Here is a 24,046-nt window from a genome sequence, read left to right on the forward strand (position 1 = left end):
TTAGGAAATCATATTGTAAAGTGAGACTAGAGAATGAATGACCGTATGTGTTAGTGTGCAAATAGAAGCGGACCAGCAAATTTCAAAATGTTTTATTGTAAATATATTGGATAGAGCAAAAAGGCATTTCTACAACATTTCTTTTCCTATGAAAGAACAAAGCAAAGCTTCATCACAGTTCTGCATCCAGGTACCTGACTACTACAAAAAAACAAAACAACTAAAAAAAAAGGAATTATTGCGACTCTGAATGAATTACTGGCAACTTGTGCTCTTATTGTTCATTTCGTTGGACCGAGTACCTCAGCGTGTCCCTAAAGTGCTTCAAACTCGCGCTAAATGTTTTGTTGTTGCTAAAGTCGCGTATCGAGCGCGTCGTCCTCGGCCTCCTCGGGCAGCGAGGCGATGTTGGCGCAGGGCGGCGCCGCCCTCTTGGTGGAGTTGAGCCGGTGCAGCGTGGGGCCCAGGCGGAGGCGGTCCGACGGGCTCATGGCCTGCTTCAGCTGGCTCGTCTCGTTCAGCAGCTTGTGGAGGTTCTCGTACGTCTTGATCGAGCTGCCCGACATCATCTGGAAACACGCGCGCACCAGACAATAACAAATCAGTCTTTGTTTGCAAATATACAACTTTTGCCCTCAAAAATGCAGCTTTTGTTTACATTTATACACATGGAGAAGAGACTTTTTGTTGTCAAATAATAGACTTTTATGTTGGCTCTCACCAGGAAGGACTGACACTCGAGCAGAGGTTCGAGTCGGTGCTCGGAGAGGATGACGGTGCAGCTCGAGAACGATTGCTTTAGTGTCTTGCGAAGCACCTGCAGCGTTCTGAAAACACAACAAAAGATGACACTTCAATAAATGTTGCCTCACGAGGGCACATTTTGTCCCCACTCAAAAATACATTTGACTACTATTTGACTTCAAATATGCTTACAACTTTTTGAGCAAATGTTTTCCCTGAAAACATTTCTTAAAAACATTTTCTCTTGTCTAAAATGTTCATATTGTTCTCAAATTTTTGTTACATAGACTTTTGTTCTCAAAAATATTTTTGAAAACTTCCATAATTATACTTTTTTTCAAGGACCCCCCCTCCAAAATAAAAAATATAAATAAATGTTATATTGATGATGAATATAGAACCTTTTCCCCCTCAAAAATATTTAAGTATTTAAAATGCAACTAATTTTCTTCAATGATACAACTTTATTCTCATATATTCCCCCCTTTTTGTTCCCAAATATATGATTTTTGCTCTTAAAATGTATTTATTATTTATTACAATTATATATTATATTAACATAAATATTTTTGTAAAAAATTGTATGCTTATTAAAAATATATAACATTTCTTTTCAAATATTGGATTTTTCCACAATGATGTCGCTGTTATAAAAACATACTTTTTTTGTTAAAAAAAAGAAATCCCCCCAAATACTGCCTTTTCTCAAAAATATACAATATTTTGTTTTCAAATAAATGACTGTAGAAAATGTATTATTGTTTATGTGTTCCATTTCTCTTTGTTTATACTATGAATTGTTCTCAATTCTTTTTTTTTTTCAAAATATATATATATTTTTTAAATCCCACCACTTTTTGTTCTCAAACAGGCAACCTTTTTTTTCTGACAGCCCGTCAGCGCGGCGACTCACATGGGGTCGAGGTACGACGAGGGTTCGTCCAGCAGCAGGATGCGAGCCTTGCTGAGGATGGAGCGAGCCAAACACATCAGCTGCTTGTGTCCGTTGCTCAGCACGTTGCCGCCGTCCTCCAGCTGGAAGTCCAACTTGTCGGGGAACTGCTCGATCACAGACTTCAAGCCCACCTGATGACCACACGCGCACGCTAAGCTAAGCTAATGCTAACGTGGCCTCAAAATGGCGGCCGCCGTCCCCGCGCGTACCTCATCGGCGACCCTCCACAGCTCGTCGTCGCCGTAGCGGCCGTGAGGATCCAAGTTCATCCGGAAGGTTCCGGTTAGGATGAAAACTTTCTGGAATTTCCAAACATTACAAATGGCAAACGTGGCATTGGCGCGCGACCCTTGCCTTCCACTACTGCAGCAGGTACCTGCGGCACGACGCCAAACGCCTTCCTCCAGGTGTGAAGCGACACGGAGCTCCAGGAGACGCCGTCCACGGAGATTTCTCCGTCGGTGGACGCCAGACGCAGGAGAGCCGACAGCAAGGTGCTTTTTCCGGAACCCGTACGACCCAGAAGTCCAACCTAGAGCACGCCGACACAACCCCCGTTAGCGGTCAGTGGGTTTTCGAGGTCGAGTCGCGCTCAAATGCCAACTGACGCTGTGTCCGCCCTCCACCGAGAAGCTGACGTCGCTGAGGATGGCGCGTCCGGCCTGCGTGTACTTGACGGTGAGGCCCTTCACGTCCATCTGCCCTCGATTGGGCCAATAGTCTTGAGCGTGCGGGTTGTCGATGACCAGGTCGCTTCCCGCTTTGCCTCCTTTGCACGCCGACGCCGACGCCTCCTCCGACGGCAGGTCGATGAACTTGAATACTCGATCCACCGAGCGCATCTGAGGAGGACGAATACAGAGTGGCTGTTGATGGCCGCCGCCGCCGCGTGCGTGCGTGCGTGCGTGCGTGCATACCAGGCCGTCCACGGTGATGCTGGTGATGACGGCCCACTGGAAGGTTCCCAGGATGAGCATGGCCAGCGCCACGATGATGCCGATCTCACCCGGTTTGTCCTCTGCGGGAATATATGGCACGTGTTAGCAACAATCGAGGGATGTCACAGCAGCACGACCCTGTCATGAGACTTTTTAACGAGCCGCTAAATTGTTCTTTAATGCGCGTTCAACGAAAACACTTAAATGCCAATGACATGACGCATGTGTCGATGTGTTTCCACTCGATTGAATCCAACGCGCACACTTCCTGTGCTATGACATTGTATCCAGTAGCACTGCAGAGTTCAGATAAGACTCAACAAATCTCATCACACCCTGCGGAAATATTCTTTTAAAAAGGACATCGTCAGTATTATTGACGCTCGCAGACACGCGTTGTTCCCTATTGTTCACAAATGATTGCGACGTACTTTATTGATCCCAGCACAGCAACTTAAGGAAAGGGCATGGAATCGAATGAGGTCCAATATAAAAAAGGGCCCCAATTCGGAGTGAGAGTGATTAACCCGTGGTGTGTCTTGTCGTTAGCAATTGCTCACGATTGGTTCCCACGGCGATGAAGGCGGCGGCGGTGAAGAAGAGCACAAAGATGACATCGCAGCGGAAGAGGAACCAGCGCAACGTGGCCAGGTAGTGGAACCAGGTGGCCGTGTGGGTGTTGAGCGCCTTGTGGAAGAGCATCTCGAAGTACGTCTGGCGCCCGAAAGCCCGAATGGTCCACAGGCCCTTCAGCGAGATGATGACGTGCGAGAAGATGGTGCTGCGAGCTGCGTGGCGCAAAAAGCCAGGAAGGAAAGAACACTTTGAATATTTATAATATGGAAGAAGGGGGGGGGGGCAGGTAAATCCATTCGGAATGTTCCAAAACTCGAAAAAACAGCGGCGTGGGGTGCGAGCACATTCCCAGCAAACAATGAGTTAATCTCGGGGAGGGGGCAACATGAGTGATTGATGTTCTTCTTCTGGGCGGGCACGCCGCCGCCAGCATCAGGATGGGGATGAAGGAAATCCCACTCCGTCCCATCCCGGCCAGCGCCCCCTCGTCACACTCGGCTTTTTAAAACTCTGGCGGCAGACAAGCTGGGAAGTCCAAAAGGCATCAAATGGCGTCTGTGTCAGAAGCACTGACCCGAACGTCGGCATTGGCCTTTTTACAAATCGAAAGGCCGAGCGGTGAATGCGAACGGAGCGAATTTTGGGGTTTTCGTCAGGATTTGTTGACAGTTTTGACTTGTCGTAAACACATTTGGAACATATTCAGACACATTTTCACTGCCTGCGAAGATCTTTCCAAACCTTTTACGAACCCCAAATTCGCGACATTCGCATGCATATGTCTCTCTGTGAGATACGGGGAACTTTTCATTTATGTATTTATTAAAATTCATAAAAATGATGACACTGGGAACTCCCTACACTTTTGATAAAAAAAAAAAAAAAAGGATGTAGAAGAAATTTTGAGAAAACTCAATTTACAGTAGAAATTTTTTTACTTGCTTAGTTTTGAATTTAGCTGAACCCATTCTGATGACCCTGGAAGCACCCTGCAATTTTTGTTATATTTTTTTAAACAATCTGTCAATTCTTTATATGTTTAAAATGAATTATTCACTGCCTTTGACAAGTATACTTGTCACAAAAAAAAATTCTACGGGAATAGATGGGGGGGCGAATCTGATGATGCTCCTCTGTAAATGTCAAACTTGGAAACAACTTTACTGATGCCCAACCACCAGTCGATGACATCATTGCCCCATTTGATACGAAATAAACACCGTTTGAGAGTCCATGGGAGTAATGGCTGCATTTGGTGCAGCCTATATTTTCCTAATGTGGATTATAAAAGAACAGGACAAGGTAGGAAGGAGTCTATTCTGTCGTTTGACAAATTCGGTTAATGTATAATTATTGAAAATTGTGACATTTTCTAAAATGGCTGGCAGTGAATGAGATTTCTTAAATGTTGACGCTAATATTTTCTCTTTTTACTGAAAAAGTTTATCGGCTTGAAAAGTCCTTATCGGTCTCCTTGGCTGCTATTAATCGGTATCGGCCTTGAAAAAAAACAAAATCGGCCCATCACTCGACTTAAGTTATCGTGCCCTCTGCCAGACTCCTTTTAAAAAGTATTCAACACTTTAACATTACCAGGTTCTTTTTTGTCTCAACAAGCAGAATGATGAAACTGCTCACCTTCGCATTGAGACGTTAGTGCCAATATTAGCGAAACCACAGGACAAATGCTAAACTGCCCCCCCCCCCAAAAAAGTGCTAATGACAAATGTGTCAGACTTGGTTTAAATGTGAGCTCACATCAGGGACTGTTGTGTCACCGCCTCTCAATGTTATTGCTCTGTGACACAAAGCCCCGGCTGACTTCCTGTGGTCACCTCTTCCGTCATTTCCCCTCGGCTCATCTCTGCTCTTCCTCCCTCATGTTTTTCTCCTTCTACAAATCGACCGCACAGCTCACCCATCAAACAAGCCCAAGCGCGTTTCGTCTGCTCACTGCTTGCCCGACACAAATGCAATCACTGTAGAATGTAGAAAACCCACGTTTGTCTTGAGGATAGATTCGTTGTAACTATTTTTTTTTAACCTGTAACCAGAACAGTAAAACACAAGTTTTACTGTTCTCCCAGAGTAAAGTCAACCGTAAACATTTCTTGACAGTAATGTTATATGTGACCTCACTAGTGTAAACATAACATTCTGACTAATATTACATTTGTGGAATGTGAGGTATGAAGCAAAATCCAGCCATTTTAATCCATGTCGGATGCCATTTTGCCACTTGCTGTCGAATGAAGATGACATCACAGTTGCTCAGGAACGTCCAATCACAGCTCACCTGTTTTCTGAAGCTGACTGAAGCGACTGTGATGTCATTTTCACTCGACAGCAAGTGGCAAAATGGCTGCCTTCAAATATTGATAAAAAAAATGCTGGATTTTGCTGCTTAACTCATATTCCACAAAATAGCGTATTTAATAGCTGCATAGAACATATTATTGTCCCCAGATTTTTGGGGGGGTTGACTCGACAAACGTGGCTCTCCTTTCCTATACATGAGGGCATTACAGTAAGTACGTGTAAAAAAGGATCACTGATACAGCGGGTAACACGGCAATCTGCTATTTTAGGTCAACAGCACAAAAAGGTTTTTGTTTGTTGCTACAATAGCAAATCGCCATCTTTACCTTCCGCCTCCAGCAGCTTGAGTTGCTGTCCCGTCCTGAGGAAATACTTCCTGAGGACGACAAAGATGACAGCCAGCGGGATGGTGGCGATGAAGATGTACGGGCGTATGATGGACACGGTGAAGATGGCGCCGAAGACGATCATCGACAGCTAGCGCCGAGAGAGAAAAAAAAAGAAAGAAGATCATTTAGAGTGAGTTTTTTGTTGCGCGTGTAAAACCGGCTTAGTGCGTATGCTCTTCTTATCGAGTGTTACCTGAATGAGATCGAAGAGCACCAGAGGCAGCATGTCGTCGATGGTGGCCATGTCCTTGGTGAACCTGTTCATGATGCGACCTGGCACCAAACAAACGGGACTATCGGACTATTTGCCAAAAAGCGGTCACTCGAGCCGGCGATCGCTAACCTGTCTTCATGGCGTTGAGCAGCGCCATGGGGGCGCGCAGCACCGAGCTGAACATCTGATCGTGCAGCCTCTTGGAGACGGTGAGCAGCGTGTGCACCAGCGGCAGGCCCCGGAAGAAGCCCAGCGCCAGCACGCTCTCCGAAGTGGCCACGTAGATGTAGATGATGTAGTAGGCGCTGGTGGGCGTCACGATGACGGCCAGGTGGGTGGGCGGCGACGAGGCGTTGGGCTGCTGCTCGCTGATGTAGTTGGGAGAGGACGGGTTGGCGCTGTCCCTCCAGATTTTGCTGGTGGCGCAGCACAAGATAGCTTGGACTCAAATGCCGTGTTATGTATAATGCAGGTGTCGGTAAGCTTTGCTGTCAAAACAACCATTTTAGGCCAAATGACAAAAAAACATAACAAAACATTTGAACATTAGGATGAATTAATGTACTGAGAGTCCGAGAACTAATTAGAGCTGTACTATAACAAAATTTGCAGCATCCAATACGTACATTAATTTTCTTTTGTTTGGATTTTTTGTGTGTATTTTTTTAGACCTAGTTTTATCATACATTCTTAGACTTTTCTGCCTTTCTGTCAAATTTTGGACAATTTTTTTCTTTTTCTTTTGGACATTTTATGACTATTTTTGAACATTTGTTTCTGCCATTATTTTTCTATTTTAATTCAATTTTATGGTGATTTGGGGGATTTCTTCTTTTGTTTTTGGTTATTTTATTTATAGTTACTTTTTGAATGTTTTCTTTTCTGCCTTTAAAAAAAAAATTTGTGTACATTATATGGTCATTTTCTGCTTTTCCTCTTCCCTTTTGGACATTTTATGGTCACTTTTTCCAACATGTTTAGTTTTTATTTATTTATTAAAAAAAACGTTTTCATCTTAATTTTCATCTGATAAGTTATATAGAATATTTAGTTATTATACTTTTAAATCCAAATCCTTAATTTATTTAAAGAACATTTGATCTAAAAATTACAAATAAATATTAAAAATAATACTAATTTCTACAAAAATTGTTTTTAGAGATCCACAGGGAGCCACAGGAGAGGGACTAAAGAGCCACATGTGGCTCTAGAGCCGCAGGTTGCAGACCCCTGGTATATATAATATATAATGTAGCGGTTAGGATCGGGTTCAAGTGTGGAAGTTGAGGTAGTGGTTTGGGGTAGGAGTTAGAATAGAGCTGAAGGAAGGGTTGGGGTGTTAAATAGGGTATTGTTATCGGTTAGGGTTTGTGGTAGACTTGGTTTAGAGTTCGGTTTAGGGATAAGATAGGGTCATGGTTAGTTTATCGTTAGTGGTAGGGTTAAAGATCAGGTTTAACTTCATATAGTGCACAGTGTTGTTTTGAGGATACTTACTCGGTAATGAGGTAGATGCCAATGACGGAACCTCCGACCTTAAGCCGGGAAACGGACAAGAGAAATATTTGACTTATAAATCCTTACGCTTAAATAGAATATGTCGATACGATGAGAGATATGATTACCTCGATGACAAACACCAAGAAGATGAAAATGAGGACGTAGACTAAACTTCTGTTGGTGGTGACGTAGCGCAGGTAGGTGCTCCATGACGTCGTCTCAAAGACATTCTCACGCTCGTCCGCAAAGCATTGCTGTCAATAAACCGCAAGTCAAGTCAACCTAATGATGTCCGGCGTAGAAAATGCTTGGATGGATAAATGAAACACGCAAAATGGTACCTCCATGTCTTCTTCGTCCACCTCCTCGCTGATGTCGTAGACGCTGTCCTTGGACAGGCGTCGGGCGTAGATGTCCGAGTCGGACGGCAGGTCGTAGTGGGACGGAGTGATGGAGAATTTCTTCCGGAAGTTCGTCTGCATCTGCTCGTGCCGTTCGTGGCCTTCCGAGGCGGTGATGAACGCCAGCACGGACTGCCGGCGCTGCCCGCTCAGTTGGGGCAGGCCGTGGTGGTAGACGTTGCCCCGGGGGAGCACCTCCTCCACCTGCTCGTCTTCGGGCACCATGGAGAACTTCCTCTCGGAAAGCTCCCGCACGCCGTCCTCCATGGAAGCGGACGGCGGCCCGCCGGCGTTCTGCTGCCCGATGAAGGAGAACTTACGGGCGGCGGCCAGAGGGTTGAGGATGAGCGACTGCTTGCGCTTTTCCGGGTAGCCGTCGCAACCGCCTTGGGGCCCGTTGATGATCGGAGGCGGCGGCGGGTGGCGGAAAGACTGCCGCCTGGGCTCAGGGCCTCGGAATCCGGCGCTCTCGTCCACGGAGACCCTGCGGAGGGTCTCGGTGAGGATGGAGCCGCGGCGCTCGGCGTTGACGTTGTCGTACGCCTCCATGCCCAGCAGCAGCGAGCTGAAGTCGGGCCGCTGCGCCTGGAGCTCCGAGAAGCTGCCGTAGAAGTAGCAGTCGCCGTTGTGCAGCAGCAGGATCTGGTCGGCGCGCTTCAAGTGCTCCAGCTTGCTCGTCACCACGATGCGGGTCTTGGACGACATCAGATTGCACACGCACCTGACAAAATAGACGTGCATGAGGACGTGATATTGTGTTGGACGAAATATACATATAAATAAATAAACATTTATATATATATTTTTTTAAATGAATAAATTGATGTTTTATCAACATGTAATTTTGTTTTCTGGATGACTGACAGTGTCCTGTCCCCAGACAACAGAATATGTATTGCAACTTAATTAACTCATTCACTCCCAGCCATTTTCACTGAAGCAACCCCCTTCGCTCCAGGCTGTTTTAGTGGATTTTGACTGATTTTGCAAGGTGTTCTTTTGCTATAAAAACATGAAACCTACCAAAAAAATGATTAGAGTCTCTTCTTTCATCAGGACAAAAAGTATATTTGTATAGTTTTGCAGCAATTAGCATTAGAATATAGCTAAGTTTCATCATTATTCACAAACCTGTTGAAAAGACTGGGGAAAAGAGCTTTATTGCAACATGGCGATGGTTGATCTCTTATGCTCTGCTGCCACCTGCTGGCCGTTTTTTGTAATAACTACCATTGCTTTAAGCGACCTCTTCAGCATCATATCAATACGTTTTTGGGACCATGGCAATATTTAAAATAGGACGTTTTTTAATATATTTTTGGAAGCAAATGAGTTCATGTCTGTGCTTTCAAAATCATCATATTTAATGTTGTGAACTAGTTCCGAATTGTTTTGTGATACTTTACTTCTCAAAAATCTCTTTCTCGGTCACGATGTCCAAGTGTGTGAACGGTGCATCCAGCAGGTACAGGTCTGCATCTTTGTACACCGCCCTGAAACCACACATCCAAACAAAAACAAGTTACTGCATTTGTCATGTGAGAAAACAAAAAATAAATGTTTGCAGTAGTAAATGAATTTGATTGACGGTGACGGGGCTTTAAATTGACGCCAGGGAGGAGACTTGATGCAATAAATAAAGCCCATAAATAATGCATGACAATGTGAGCGTGTTGCAATCTACACACACACACATTTGATGGGCTCCATGAAACACTAATGAGACTTCAGAGAGCAGCAGACTGGTGACTGTAAAACACTTTTAGTGCAAATGTTTCCTGTAAGTGAAACCCTGTCCCCCCCTCCATTTATCACGGCGGATATATTCCGGTAGAAAATCATCTATATAAACATACCACCTGTTTTGAAAATGCATTAAGAAAGACAACAGGAAGTGAGTATGAGACAGGAAGTACCTGGCCAAGCCCAGACGGGCCCTCTGACCGCCACTGAGGGTCACGCCTCCTTCGCCGAGCAGCGTCTTGTCCTTGTCGGGCAGTAAGGCAAAGTCCTGCACGGGCACAGAACGTCATCACAATGTCAACATTTGATAACGAAATCATGAAATCGCCGTGCCAAGCTACAGTTAACAGAGCGTTTTAGTTTTTCTGAGATGCTTTGTTCAGTTTATCGGTACACTGTGATAGCGCTCGAATGAAAGTGCGTGTGAAACCATCAAACACATGAATGGAGAAAAAAAGCACAATATGTCATGTGACAACACTGTGTAAACCTCCCATAGTGCTTATTTTTAAAAAAGAAAAGAAAAAAACATGTCGGGCAGTATGCAAATCCCAACGAGGTACATGCATTTTAAGTCCAATTCCTCCCTCTCCAATCAAAGTTGGAATTGATTGTCAGATGTGTATCAAGATGATCATGATTATCCTGTGGTGTACTTGACTTACAAGTGCCCCAAGTACGAATATTTCAAGTTAGGAGCCGTCAGTTGGTCGATTTTTTTTAAAATTGGTTTTGTGGTACGAGCCAATTCGGATACGTTGCCGCTCAAGTGAAGTGAAAAAAAATGGAGCAACTATAGCCCTTGCATTCGGGTCGGGAGCTGTGCACGTTTGCTGTTTATTGAACAAGATAAATAGTCAAATCCACAATAACAAAATGAAAATACTCGCAAAAAAGCTGCTATAGGCCACCACTAATCAATTCCTGATTTGACTAGGCTATGCCCAATAACAATTGCGACATATTATTATTTAGAGTCAAATTGACCTGTTTTCAATGTTCACAAATAATTTAAAAGATACAATTAAGAATTCTTCTGCTGGCAAGTTTTTATTAAATGTGATTTTTATTATGATTGAACTTTTTTTTTTTTAATTACTAAACATAATAGGCCACATTTACTCATGAACATTTTTTTTTTCGTGGCCTGTGTTCCAAATGAACAAACATGGGTAGGACGACAACAGGACATCAGACGTATGAGCACGAGTGATGCAGACAAAGTTGATCATGTAAAGATGATGGCAGCAAAGTTGTGATGATGGTTAAAACTTCCTACCTTTTGGAAGCGGGACTTCCGCACTCCTGACAGCATCGCATGAGAGACCAAGTTAGTAACAGCTCGTTATCACACCCAACTCGTATAAACAAGCAACATAAAGCAGCTGTGCAGAGAGGCTGGCTTTTGGGACTTTACAATGGGGTGGGGAGGGCGCCCATGGGGGGGTCTGTCTGCTGCTTTCGGGGACCAACAATAGGCAGGAATTATGGTCAAGTCGGTCGGCTCAGACCGAGGAGTTGTCGCTATTGCCTGGCATTGTTGCCACGGAAACGCCTTTTTTCCCTCCAACCTAATTTAGGACATCTTATTTAAAAGATTTCAAGCCACTGTGACAGACGTTCAAAATTTTTACACTAAAATTCTTAGTGGGCCTAAGTGTTCAATAAAAACGGAGTGAATTCCCTCATTGTAGTTCGGCAAAGTACGAAAGACTTCCCCCAAAATGGTTAATGAAATGTTCCCACCTCCGCAGGTCTTATATTATATATATAACCTGTATTGATAGTTGAAAAGATGAATCATCACTTTCTGTGAAACCATTGGGAACATCGTCGACGTGACGTCAACTGGCTGTCCCATGTTTTGTCTGCATTTGTCTTGTTTTTGTCACATTGGCACCATCCAGAGGGAACAAGATGGCCGCCGGTGGTCGCAGAGCCGTGTGGACAGTGCACACTGCGTTTGTTTGCTGTGGCAACAGCACGTGTTTGGGAGCAAAACACCTTAAAGTGCACTCAGCGCCACAGCCAATGTGGCGTGGCCGTCAAACGCTGATCTTCTCTGCTCACAGCCAAAACAAACATCTCATGTATCGATTTCGTAACATACTAAAACTAAAACAACTACAATCAAGATAAGAATTCGCAAAGAGGTGGTTAATAAGGCCTTAATACACGATACATCCCGATAGGAATATTCATCAAAATTATGAGAAGAATCACTATACTTGCATGTTTACTTAATAACTAGAAATAATATAAATAAAAATTTAATTGCAAAAACCCACTATTAAAGAAGCCACAAATGTGATATTTTACGTTATTCTTTAATTTATAAAAAATACAAAAAAAGAATTTCATTATATAAAAATTCCACAAGATAAATAAGGCCACAAATGAGATATTTGACTCTTTTCTACACCTTTTCTGTATGTTTTTAAATAATAAGGCAAATAAATCCTAATTAAATGTGTATGTTTTTAAATAGTAAGCCAAATAAATCCTAATTAAATAAAGTAAAATATTTTTCTTCAGAAGAGAGAATTTTTTTTTTCCAAGAACAAATACGGAATAAAATTAGATACTGCCTATTCCTCTAGTTTCTTAAATAATAAATGCAATTCTAATATATATATTTTCATGTATTTTTTGTGCGCTTCCCAGCAGTTGAAACTGACTGCAATTGAGCACTGTAACAACACTGTTACCAAAATATGCCATTCCAATTGTAAGTTGACTTCCTGAATGTGACCCATTAATTAATAGGCTGTACAGTTTTATGGGACATTATCATTGAAGTAACAGTGGACACTGCTAGTTTGTGTCTCCCATGTTGTCCCGTCCATTATGGACGAGCAACCCGCTCAGATTACATCCCAGTGACAGAACTGCATGTTTCCATGGTAACAGAGTGGCCCTTATTCCACTGAGGGGTCTTCACTCAACAATCAGGCTTATGAGAGTGTGAGTGTGCGATGAAATTATGTGTGCAAATGTGGTCTGGGGAGAGCAGAGCATTTTTTAAGCCTTCCAGAGGCTCCAAATGAGAAATGTGGCGTGTCCCCGCCTCTGTTTTGACTCTGTTTGACTCTTTGTTACTACATCTGAATCTGAAAAGTTGTCAAATCATTGTCACTTAGGCGGGCGTAAAAAAAAAAGGCAGTAAGAACCTCTTTCACAGAGATTCCACAAAATGTACAGAGGAAATGAAATATATGAAACATTGCCTTTTAACACAGAAGCATGATTTCAGGTGTCAAACCCCATACACACAGTTGTCGTCCAGCTCTGATAACACCTCCCCGTTCCGCGTGGCCGTCATTTGAACACAACTTTTCATGTACGCACCTCCTCCAACTGGCAGGCCTTGATGACGGAGGTGTATCGGTACTCGTCGTAGGTGAGGCCAAACAGGATGTTGTCGCGGATGGTGCCAGGCATGATCCAGGAGGTCTGCGAGGAGAAGGACACGCGGCCGCTGTGCCGGATTTTACCCTCGGACGGCATCAGCTCTCCCAGGATCAACATGAGGAGTGAACTCTGCAGGAAAGAAAACGTGTTCTCAACGGTCCTCTGAAGCAGCCATTTTGAAAAATGGGTCACGGGTCAGAGGATGGAGAAATGCTGACGTCGTGGAGGGCCAGAACAAGAAACTGCCCGTTGCAAATAATTCTAAATACTTTCAGTTACATCATTACATTAACACGGCAGCACACCTTTCCCGAGCCTGTGGATCCGGCCACCGCCAACATCTTTCCCTTCTCCAGGTAGACGCTGATGTTCTTCAGCACGGGCGTCACGTAGAGGTTGGTGAAGAAGAGGCCGCCGTTAGGATGACCGCTCGCTTTGTTCTCCTGCTTGATCTTCTCAAAGAGCTCGACGATGCCCTACAACCACAACAACACTTACATTCAGTACACTGTCTAAAGAGAAACATTTGGATAATATTGTTAAGAATGCTGGGCAGCCTGGTGGTTAGCATGTTCAACTCACATTTATGAGGCTCTGGGTTCGAAAGTGGGCTGCCGCCTTCCTGTGTTTGTTTCAACTCCCACTTTCCAAAAACATGCATGTTGGATTGATTGAAATTGTCCATAAGTTTTTGTTTGTTTACGTGCCCTGACATGGGCTTGTGACTAGTCCACTGGTGGAGCCAAGACTTGCCTAGTGCTGCTGTTTTGGTTCGCTACAGAGTTCAAATATCGATGCGTAAACAGTAGCTTCTTTGAAAACTGACTACCAGCTTTTCTTTTGTTGGGAAAAAGATGACAAGGGAGACATTTAATTTAGGTGGCAAGGGAGAATTTTTTTTTTTATTTGAGGGAGGCGTTTACTTTTTTGTAATATTTGATGAGGTGTTAATTTTCATTACAGTATTTTGAGTGTGGTGTTATGATTTTATTTTTTGAGGGCGACATTTACAATTCATATTTGAGTGAGCCATTTATTTTATGTATTGTTTGACTAGAGTTTTTCATTATTTTAAGTAAGGTGTTTAATTATCATTACTTTTGAAGCACTGATTTTTTTATATTTGAGGGAGCATTTGAGAGGAGGCGTATATCTTTTCATTATTTGTGGGAGGATTATTTTTTTTTATTAGAGGGAGGCATCTATTTTTCGCTTATTTGGGGTAGGCATTTTTTTCCTTGAGGAGGATGTTTTTTTCCCCCTAAAGTAAATGACAGCCGCAGCCGTCTCACCTCGTCCCAGGAAGCAGAGACATTGATGAGTTCTAGCTCAGTGGTGGTCAGGTTGTACTCCAGAACACGGTACTCCTCCTTCATCAAGAAATCCTAAATCAGGCCAAAAAAACATGCAACAAATGAGGACACCATTTAATTTATTTTTATTTTCATGAGAGACTAGCAAGAGAATGACGGCCCACCTCGATCTTGTTGATCAGCGCCAGAGTGTCGTACCACATCTGGATGGAGCCGGGCAGCTGGCGGGTAAGCGTCATACGCAGTACCATGCAGTAGGACGCGGTGGTGAAAATACGCCGCAGGATAATGCCTTTGCCGAGCGCGTGCGGCACAATGGCGGACACGATCACCAGGATGGCGGAGAAGAAGTAGGCCGCACTGTAGAAGTAGCGCAGAGAGCCTATCTTCCTTGTCAGTGTCATCTCATCTCTGAAGAAGAAGAGGACGAATGATAATTAGCCATTTCATATTAGTCCAATGCTAAAAATGCTAATTATGAATAAAATAAAATGTTACATAATTCTAATTATGACATTATTAGCACACTTCTGTTGACATATTATCTTGTGGCGATGGTTTAGAACAATCATTGTATGCAAGAGGTTTTTTTCCATGTGTTTTTCTGAGAGAACCACTTTAATTACTTTTTAGAGTGTGGAAAGGTCTAATAAAAGTAAACACATAAAATAAAATAAATATATGTGTGGCCTTATGTATTTCAAATTATTTGACATGGTGCAAATTATGGTGTTATAAGCACACTTCTGTTGATTTCTTATCTCGTGAATCGTGATCAATAAAGATGATTGAGGCACACTAGAGGGAACTTCACATTTTGATGTAATGGGTTTTAAAAGTTTATTGCTCACATTTATATGCATACCGAGAAAAGCACACATTCAGAAATTGTAAATAAAAAAATGACAAGTCAAGTACTCTGCTAAAGTTATTTTTACTTTCTGTTATATATTTCATGGTTTTAAATTTAATATAAAACAACACAAAATGAACATTTTAAATAGGCATGGTCAAATCTTACAATTACCATATGAAAAATACAGAAACATTTACTTTGTAGGAAAAAATTCCATGCATAAAATATAAACGGAAACTCAAATGAGATCCTCGTGTATCTGTGGTTTGCTTTCTTACTGTCTGATACCCTTGATGATGGTCTCCATCACCTCCTCCCAGCCGTACGCCTTCACTGAGTGGATGTTCTCAACAATCTCCGAAGTTAGCGCCAGGCGGCGGTTGATCATCCCTGCTCGCTTAACCCTAGGAAACCAATCAATCATAAACATTAACACTACATACTCAATCAATTTAAATATGGTCTAAACGTTCACTCATTAATCACATTTCAGATGGGAACATTGGTTTGATATGCCAGTTAAACTGAGTGATAAGCTTGGAACAAATAAAACGCATTGGTTTATTAAGTCAAAGAACCGCTTTGACTTTTTCAATTGAAGTACTGAAGAAAAAGAATTCTACCAAATTCTCATTTTTTTGAGATATACCTATATGACAATAAAGGCTTTTCATCTTAACAAAAAGGGATTGTGTGATGTCACGTGTGTGATGAGTCGTGTTGTCGTACCGGTGAGGTCCCATCTTCTGCGCAAGGCAGGCCTGGACGATGCCGAGCAGCGTGAGAGCCGCCAGAGCGCAGAAGCCGTTCACCTCGATCAGTTCCCAGATCAAACCCACGCACAGGATGCACTGCAGGGGTGTGATCCACACAAAATGCGCCAGACCCAGGCTCTACAAATGCACACACAGGGGAGAAGCATTATAGCATGGTTACCTCCACCAAGGCGATTAGAATAGTTGATTTGAGTTCATTTATTAACCTAAAACATGTGGTTTCATGAGTTTGATGAAAATCCACAAATTAAACAATAATAAACGTACAGGTAAATTTAAAATAAAAAGTGATCTTAAAGCTGAGCATTATTATCTTAGTAAAGACAGACGTATTATATATATATTATATATGTACAGTATAGTTGGATAGCTATTGGAACAGCGCCACGATCAGTATCGGTGCAGTCCAGTATATTAAAAGTGAAACAAGCAAACAACTTTCTTCCTCGAAGTCCCAGCTGCAGGATTGGTGTGAAAAAATATAAATAATCCTGGTCTTTCCCACAGGAGCATGACCAGGTTCGTAACCCCTCACCTCAACACACACACACACACACACACGCATAATCCCTCAAACAACCATATTGAAGGCAGGTGCTAATTGTATGTCAGCGAGTTTCAGAGTGCTTCCACATTCAACGCGTCCCCGAGACATCTCTGGCTTCAACCCTGCAGCTATGTTGTTGCATCATCGTCAGATGTGGGTTTTCACATCTCTGACGCACAATAGCTGCGCGATTGTGTTTGTTTGCTTATTGTCAAACTTCTGTTGTGCTTTATCCATTTATCAGAGATAGTTTTCGGTTTTGGAAACAAAATTCCCTCCAACCTCTCTGGATTTTGTGCTGCACACTGATTGGCCAATTTTTTTTTTTTGGGGGGGGGTGGCTTAATCAAAGTGCCACTGTCTCTCAATAAAGTGTAGCATAGTGTGAATGTATCGTTGATTTGTGTCTTTGCAGCCGTGTGCTCACCTCGTCCAGCTTGTTGAGGTGGGCCGACATCAGACTCACCAGCTGACCTGTGCTAATTTTATCCAAGACACGACTAGACAGCTTCAGGGTCTGCACAAAATAAGACACAACAACGGGTTCAAGTTAGGAGACTGTTCGCAGACGGGCTTGGATTTGTAGGAACACGGTGATGAATTGCTGCATGTGGATTAACAATACAAAGTGTTTACAATTTTATCTGCTGGGTTGTCTTGTTCTGGTGAGGCACGTCTTATCACCGAAAAACAATAACATGAAAACATTTCAAAGACACATTAGGTACACGAAGGTAGGTTGGGATGTCTATCATGAATCGACAAGAAACAAAAACAAAAAAAGTCTCAAGAAACCATGCCTGGGAACATGTCTGACATTTTGTTCAAAGTGGGGGAGGGATCCTTTAAGGACAAACTTGCCCTCAAATTTTTTTTACAATTGCTACCAAATTTGAAGAATATAAAACCAGACAGATGGCTGCTGCTACATCACTATCTTTTACATTTTTGCCATTTGGTGTGAGAGGAAGAAGGCACCAAGTAGAAGATTTGACATAAAACAGGATGCTCTAGTAAACTCAACTCTACGAGGTCAAATCTTCACCAAATTTCACATCTGTGATGGCCTCTGCCCTTCTGGCAGAAATTTAACAAATCTTCCATCCAGCGGACGTACCAACTTCAGCTTGTTCGGCAGTGTTCGCTACTCGCAGCTTTAAAGTGGAAGTCAACCTTAAACACTTGACAATATGTGACCTCACTAGTCTAAATATGAGTTATGAAGCAAAATCCAGCCATTTTTATCCATCTCAGAGGACGGCCATTTTGTAACTTGCTGTGGACTGAAGATGACATCAATGTTGTTAAGGGCGCAGGGAACGACCAATCACAGCTCCCCTGTTTTCTGAATCTGCGCTGTGATTGGTTGTTACCTTAGACCTGAGCAAAATTGATGTCATCTTCAGTCGACAGCAAGTGGCAAAATGGCCGCCCCCTGAAATGGATAAAAACGGCTGGATTTCCCTGCTTAACACTAACGCAATATTAACCATATTTAAATTAGTGGAGTGGCATAGAACATATTATTGTCACAATTTTTTTGGGGGGTTGACTTCCCCTTTCAACTGTCTTTGTTTGTGTATCGAAATTCAAGTAAAATGGCCTCCACCAAACACAGCACTCTCACCTTCTTATAGATGAGGCTGAAGAGGGCGATGCGGATCTGCATGCCCAGGTGATGCAGGCCAAAGATGGCCGGCTGCAGGAGCAGGAAGCGTGCAGTGAAGAGCAGGCACAGGCCAAGTGCCAGGAAGTAGCCCTGGTTGCGCTCCGGCGCGTGGAAGGGGTCGAAGGAGGCGATGATGCGGCCCAGAAGCTGAGGCTGCACAGTCTTGGAGACCTCCTATGAAAAAAGAGCAGACGTTAAGAAGAGAACTAATGATTCTAGCGTCATTCGTCATCAAATCCTCTTCGGCACGACGGCGCCACATGTTTGACATTTTTCTTGCGTCGTGTTGGTCGTTAGAGTGCGAGCGTGTGCACGTGTACGGGACCAGGCTGACTGAAATTCATGTTGAATCAGCACACATTAAAAAAATCGGTGGAAGGTGTCAAACAACATTGTTCATTTCCTGCTATTTATAAATCCTATGTTTTGAATTTTAGGATATTGTTTCTAAACAAAATGATTTGGGGCATTATTTTTTACTCGGTGATGTGTCCGCTGTATATGCTGCATGCTAATTGACAAAGTGCAATTCTGCAGCTTGGTGATGAAGTGCTGCCTCAGCAAGATAAAATCCTATTGTTGTCAAGTTGTTCTGCTTTTATTGTCTTTATGGGTTCTGCTACCCCAAGTAGAAGCTGTTTGCTTTGTTAAACCCCTTAGCTTTACCCTCAGTTGTCATGGTAACGAAAGCCATACTTGTCATTGGCCCAGCAGTATTTCCATATAAGCGTAGTTCAGACAGGCTAAAAAAAATAAAAGTTTGAAAAGTTTGCTATAATTCTTCATCTTTTGTATAGTTTGACTAAAGATTGTCACAGACGCCTGTGAAGGATTTTTCAATATCGAAAAAAAAGAAGGGATAATACTGTATATAGTAGGTATCTAGCTTCATTGTGAAAATTGCCATTTGAGTATGTGGTAATACCACAGCTCTCTTTTGACATGATTGTGTTTCAGTGTCGTCTGTCCGTAACTTGAAAATGGCAGATCCTCACCTAGCCTAGCTTCCAAGTCATGTGCAGAGAAACTAAGGTTTTTATGAAAATTAACTTCACTTATACGTCCCAATCGGTCAAATTGGAGAAGGTCTCGCTCACAGGCAGATTCTCAGAAATAGCCAACTAAACCTTGTTGTTAAATTTCACACTTAACAGGCTGGCAGGCACCCCCCGGACACACAACAAATTGTATACAAGCACTTGAAAGTGATACTTTCAGATCATATGTCTCCTTTGTGCACTGTCTATGTATAAAGAAAGAAGAAGGCTCACCCCGAGGTAGAGGAGAACCCCAAAAAGAGCAAAGGGGCAGAGGAAGCATCGTGCCAGTGCTCGCATCAGGCTGGGCTTGTTCTTGGCCGAGACCACCTCCCGGTCCCATTCTCTGCATGGACAAAACAACAACACGTGATGAAAATGTCAGACGCACTTTGTTTCTGATCCTCCAAAATTTGCTACAAGTTGAAATAAATCTCTACTTTTATTAGCGTTTGCTGTGTTGGCCTTGTTACATCACACTTGTATTAGCTTCCCACAAGTAGAGAGAGATTGTATGGGGGGTGGGGGGGTGTCAAAGAAGCATCTTTGTTCAGTCGGGCTCACTTGGAAGCAGACTGACATGCTGAGTGACAGCATGAAAAGACGACAGAAGGACATCAGCGTGGACAGTAAGTGTGATTAAAAGGAGGACAAAAGTGTTTGGATAGATTTATACCGCCATGAAGAAGGATGACTGGAAGTGCAACAATGAGGAGTTAGAGGCTAAATGTCCCAAACAAGTCCCGGAGTTTAAGTCTTGTGAGACTCCAGCTCAGTGTGCACCTCAAGGATGAACTCCACGTTTTGGAAAATAATAAGATGGTGCTTATTATAACAAAGCTGCTCAAATGCATAAAGTCCTCCAACAAGCCACAACCCCCCCCCCCCCCCCCCCCGCCCACATATATTTAGCTACACACGCGCATGGTTAGCGCACACGGTTTACTACATAAATGCTAGACTTGGTCGTCCAAAATGCTATATATTTTCACAAAATGACCTACTTGGCCAAAAAAGTGTCAGTGTCCAACATGCGTCCATGAAAACACAATGTTTGCTCACAGAAAGGCGATATTGGGCTATGAAAGACAGTTTGGCCTCAAAAGCACTATTTGCCTAAGAAAACGCGAGATCAGGACGGAAAAACGTAATAGTTTAATAGTTTAAATGTTGTCAATAAAATGATTTTATATTCAGTAACCATTAAAATCATGTTATATACAGTTATGCTATCTATTATGAAACACTGTTTTGCTGACAAAAAGGCTACGTAAAAACAAAAATAAAAAAAAATTCATTTGCCATGACAAACATGATTGGCCACAGTCTGTTTTCAACCTTCCCAGAAGAGCGGCAAGAGCGGCGATCCCTGCAAACAAACTCCACATTTTCTTGACTTTTCATTTCCTGTGTGTCTTACTACTTGTCCTTGCCTTCCAGCTCTTTCATCAAGTGTTTTTCTCGACCCGCGCGAGTGATGTGCAGCTTTTAATAGAAGATAAAGTTCACGTTCCCAGAAGCCTTTTTACTACGTTGCCGGCTCAAAATAATGAAGCCAATCACTCACCGGTGCACTTTTTTTTTTGTGTGTGTTTTTTTTTTTTTTTAAAGGTCAGCTCTTTAGCTCTTGCTGGCACGGGGCCGCTTGATGTGTCAGGGAGTCAAGGACACACTGTGGTCCTATTATGCAACCGCCCTACTCTGCAATGTTAAAAATCATACATTTGCTTTTGATTCAGTCATGATTTGACCTTGTGGAGTTGACTGATTAGTTACAGTACGATTTATGCAAAGTCATCAAATGTTGCCACTATGTTTCGCCCACACGCTGCGATGAAATCACAAATTCCTCACCATTTGGTGTTATCTTAAAGTTGTCCCATGGACAGATTCTGCCAGCTGATTGCTGCAGCTCCTCCAGAGTGACCCCAGGACCGCTGCTTCTCTAAACAGGTTGCTGTTGCTCAATAGTGTTCTCTAACAAACCCCTAAGGTACTTCATAAAACAGGTGTATTTATAGTGAGAGTAAATTACACTCAGGTAGACTCTATTTATCAATTGGCTAACTTGTGAAGATAATTGGTTTCAATTAGGGGTATCAGTAGTGCACCCCAGAATTGTTTGAAAGGTTATCCCTTCTATCACAAGTAAACCCATTAAAAAGTGTCAAGAAGTCAGAAAACATGCAAGAACAGTCATTTTGGGCATTTTTAGGTATACTTTAAATATTAACCTTTCCTAGATATTTTGTCTGATTTCTACCAAATATGACGGCTGCCTTTTTGTCCTGTACTGCCTGCCGCTTACTGTTGACTGAAAAGGACACCGCAGTGTCTAAGCGCTCAGCTTGCCAACGTCAAGGCTCACCTGTTTTCCAGGTTGACTTGACTTCCCCTTAAAATGTTAAATTAGAGCATTACAAAGCATTACAAGCGAACTGAATATGAAAAAGAAACACAAAAAAAGCATGTTTGTTTGGCACACACAGCTTCAGTTTACGTCCGGGCATGTCCAAATGCCAACCCGTATTTGAAGTGCAGGTAAGATATCTTGCCACTGTAAACAGGGGGGGGGGGGGGGGGAAGGGCGCACGTGGGGACACAAATACAACTACCAAACACTTTAGGTTTAAAGAGTTCTTTTGAGTTCAAATTATAGGACACAAATGTGGACGTAAATTGTCAAACAGGCTGTAGGGCATACTCAAACCTTTCGAGCCGCTCGGAAAGGTTTCCAGCGAGATCGTATGAAGGAGCTTTATAAACGTCAGTGAGGTCCAACTTCTTCTTGAAGCCCTTCCTGAGCAGCGGAGAAGTCCACCTGAGTAAAAACACACAACTTTGTCAAAAAAAAAAGAAGGTTATCAAGGATTCTCACCGTTTCAGAATAGGACAACAAAAAGTAACTCTAAAAGTTGCCAAAATGCTATTTTTGTGTTTTCTTTTGTCTTTTTTCGTGGAAGTTATTAGAAAAGAAGAAGACTCTGCAATGATTGTGAAAATTCTTCTGTTATTGTGTAATGCGTGTCAAATACATACAAAATACAGATTTTTTTTTTTTTTACTGGACAGTAGCTATTTTTGCCATGTATTTTTTATGCACAAAAATGTTGGGTTGAAACTTCTTATGCTGGCCTATTTTTTTTTTTTTATGAATTACCTAAAACTATAAATGTTGGTTAAACTTGCAGTTTAAAAAAGTAAAAAAACAACAACAACTTTGCCTCATGATCATGGGTTAACTTCTTTTTACATTTGTAGTAAAGTTAAAATGTGGCAAAAATAAAAACTATACAATTTTGAGTTAATATTAACAAATGATCGTTGTTTTACACTTGTATGAGTTACAAATGTTTAAAAAAAACTGACCAACAAGCACGATCTTTGCAATTTACATGATCAAGAGGCATATTTTTCTATAAATTTTGTAGTCGCCCCAAAAAAAATAAAAAATAAAATAAAATGGTGCATTGGAATGTATTTATCATTTGCTATTAATTAATAGATTTATTGTAAATAAAATACAAAATGATTAGCAGAACTTAAAAATAGTTTAATTATTAAATAATTATAGTTGGTTAACCAAAATTTAATTAATAAGAAATACATTTAACATTTTTTTTTTTTTACACATTTTCCATGTAACGTAATTACAGGTCACGTCAACCACAGATGAGCCTTGATAAATCAACCGTTTGATTGATTAATTTAAATCTTGGTGGGGGTGGGGGGACATGAACACCAGTGACATGGAGGAACAGAACGTGAAAGCAGGAGCATAACAATTTTTTTTTTTTGAGAAGCAAGCTATTATTAAGATTATTGATGTTGTTGGCTTCAAGAATAATGCGTTGAGAAAACATTATGTGTCAGCATTCCAAAAACAATGTCGAATCCGGGGGGAAAAAACACATGCAGGTGTATTTTTTTTCCTGTCGTTAGCACTATAGCTAATTTAGGATTTTTGTTAGTCAGTTCACAAGGTAAATCGTTTTGATAGCACAAAAGCCGAACCAATTAGCATAGGTCTTGCGACATGGAGTATGTTTTTTTTATTTTATTTTTTATCAATACAATTACCTTTTTTTCTCGTTTACTTAAGTACAGTGCGTGTTTCTAGCAAAATAAAATACAAATTATTTTTACTTTTAAGGCCTTCAGTAATGAAGTAGTTTTTGCCAACTCTAGAATCCAATACTGCACACAACAACATAACCCGTGAGCACGCACGAGAATGTTGGAACGTACCAGAAGAAGAACCTGGAGAGGAAGTTGGCATCTTCCACGGGTGACTTCTGCATCCTCAGCTGCGTCGTGTGCACCTGAGAGCGAGGCGAACGCGCCCCCAGCTTTCATTTGTGGACCCCCGCTTCTCGGCGCCCACCACGCGCACGCGCAGACCGACGCGCTGCTTGCCCCCCACACCCCGAAAACCACTTCAGCGTTCAAGGACCACCGAGCAAGTGTCGCGTCTCGGCGTGACGATCCACTGCGAATTCACTCCACGGCGTGACCGATTGACTGTCCGTGTCTGGAGGAGTGTGAGCGCGCATGGAAGCGCAGGTCATCTTTTATGTGTGCGCGCACCGCACGCGCGCGCGCGTCATCTCCAGGAGCCAACCACTGACAGTGCCGGACCAAGCCTCCATGGGGCCCTA

The 24,046-nt window shown here is 42.4% G+C and overlaps 1 protein-coding gene across 1 annotated transcript; it reads right to left on the reverse strand.

Moving 5' to 3' along the window:
* Window positions 1-76: 76 nt before the first annotated feature.
* On the reverse strand, window positions 77-23,922 carry cftr (CF transmembrane conductance regulator). Its single transcript, XM_086072881.1, has 27 exons — window positions 23,637-23,922; window positions 22,099-22,209; window positions 19,623-19,734; window positions 18,310-18,525; window positions 17,110-17,199; window positions 16,089-16,252; window positions 15,638-15,763; window positions 14,668-14,914; window positions 14,483-14,575; window positions 13,496-13,666; window positions 13,128-13,319; window positions 9,953-10,047; window positions 9,443-9,529; window positions 7,977-8,757; window positions 7,761-7,889; window positions 7,633-7,670; window positions 6,265-6,551; window positions 6,115-6,194; window positions 5,859-6,009; window positions 3,198-3,425; window positions 2,617-2,717; window positions 2,308-2,541; window positions 2,076-2,231; window positions 1,909-1,998; window positions 1,658-1,830; window positions 722-827; window positions 77-569 (listed from the first exon to the last, which is right to left on the reverse strand). The coding sequence occupies exons 1-27, from the start codon at window positions 23,687-23,689 to the stop codon at window positions 354-356; spliced, it is 4,527 nt and encodes a 1,508-aa protein (XP_085929007.1). The 5' UTR covers window positions 23,690-23,922; the 3' UTR covers window positions 77-353.
* Between the last annotated feature and the right edge of the window lie 124 nt (window positions 23,923-24,046).

This window comes from Leptonotus elevatus, chromosome 4 (assembly GCF_054856555.1).
Source record: "Leptonotus elevatus isolate MCC_2025b chromosome 4, RoL_Lele_1.0, whole genome shotgun sequence".
Taxonomy (NCBI): Eukaryota; Metazoa; Chordata; class Actinopteri; order Syngnathiformes; family Syngnathidae; genus Leptonotus; species Leptonotus elevatus.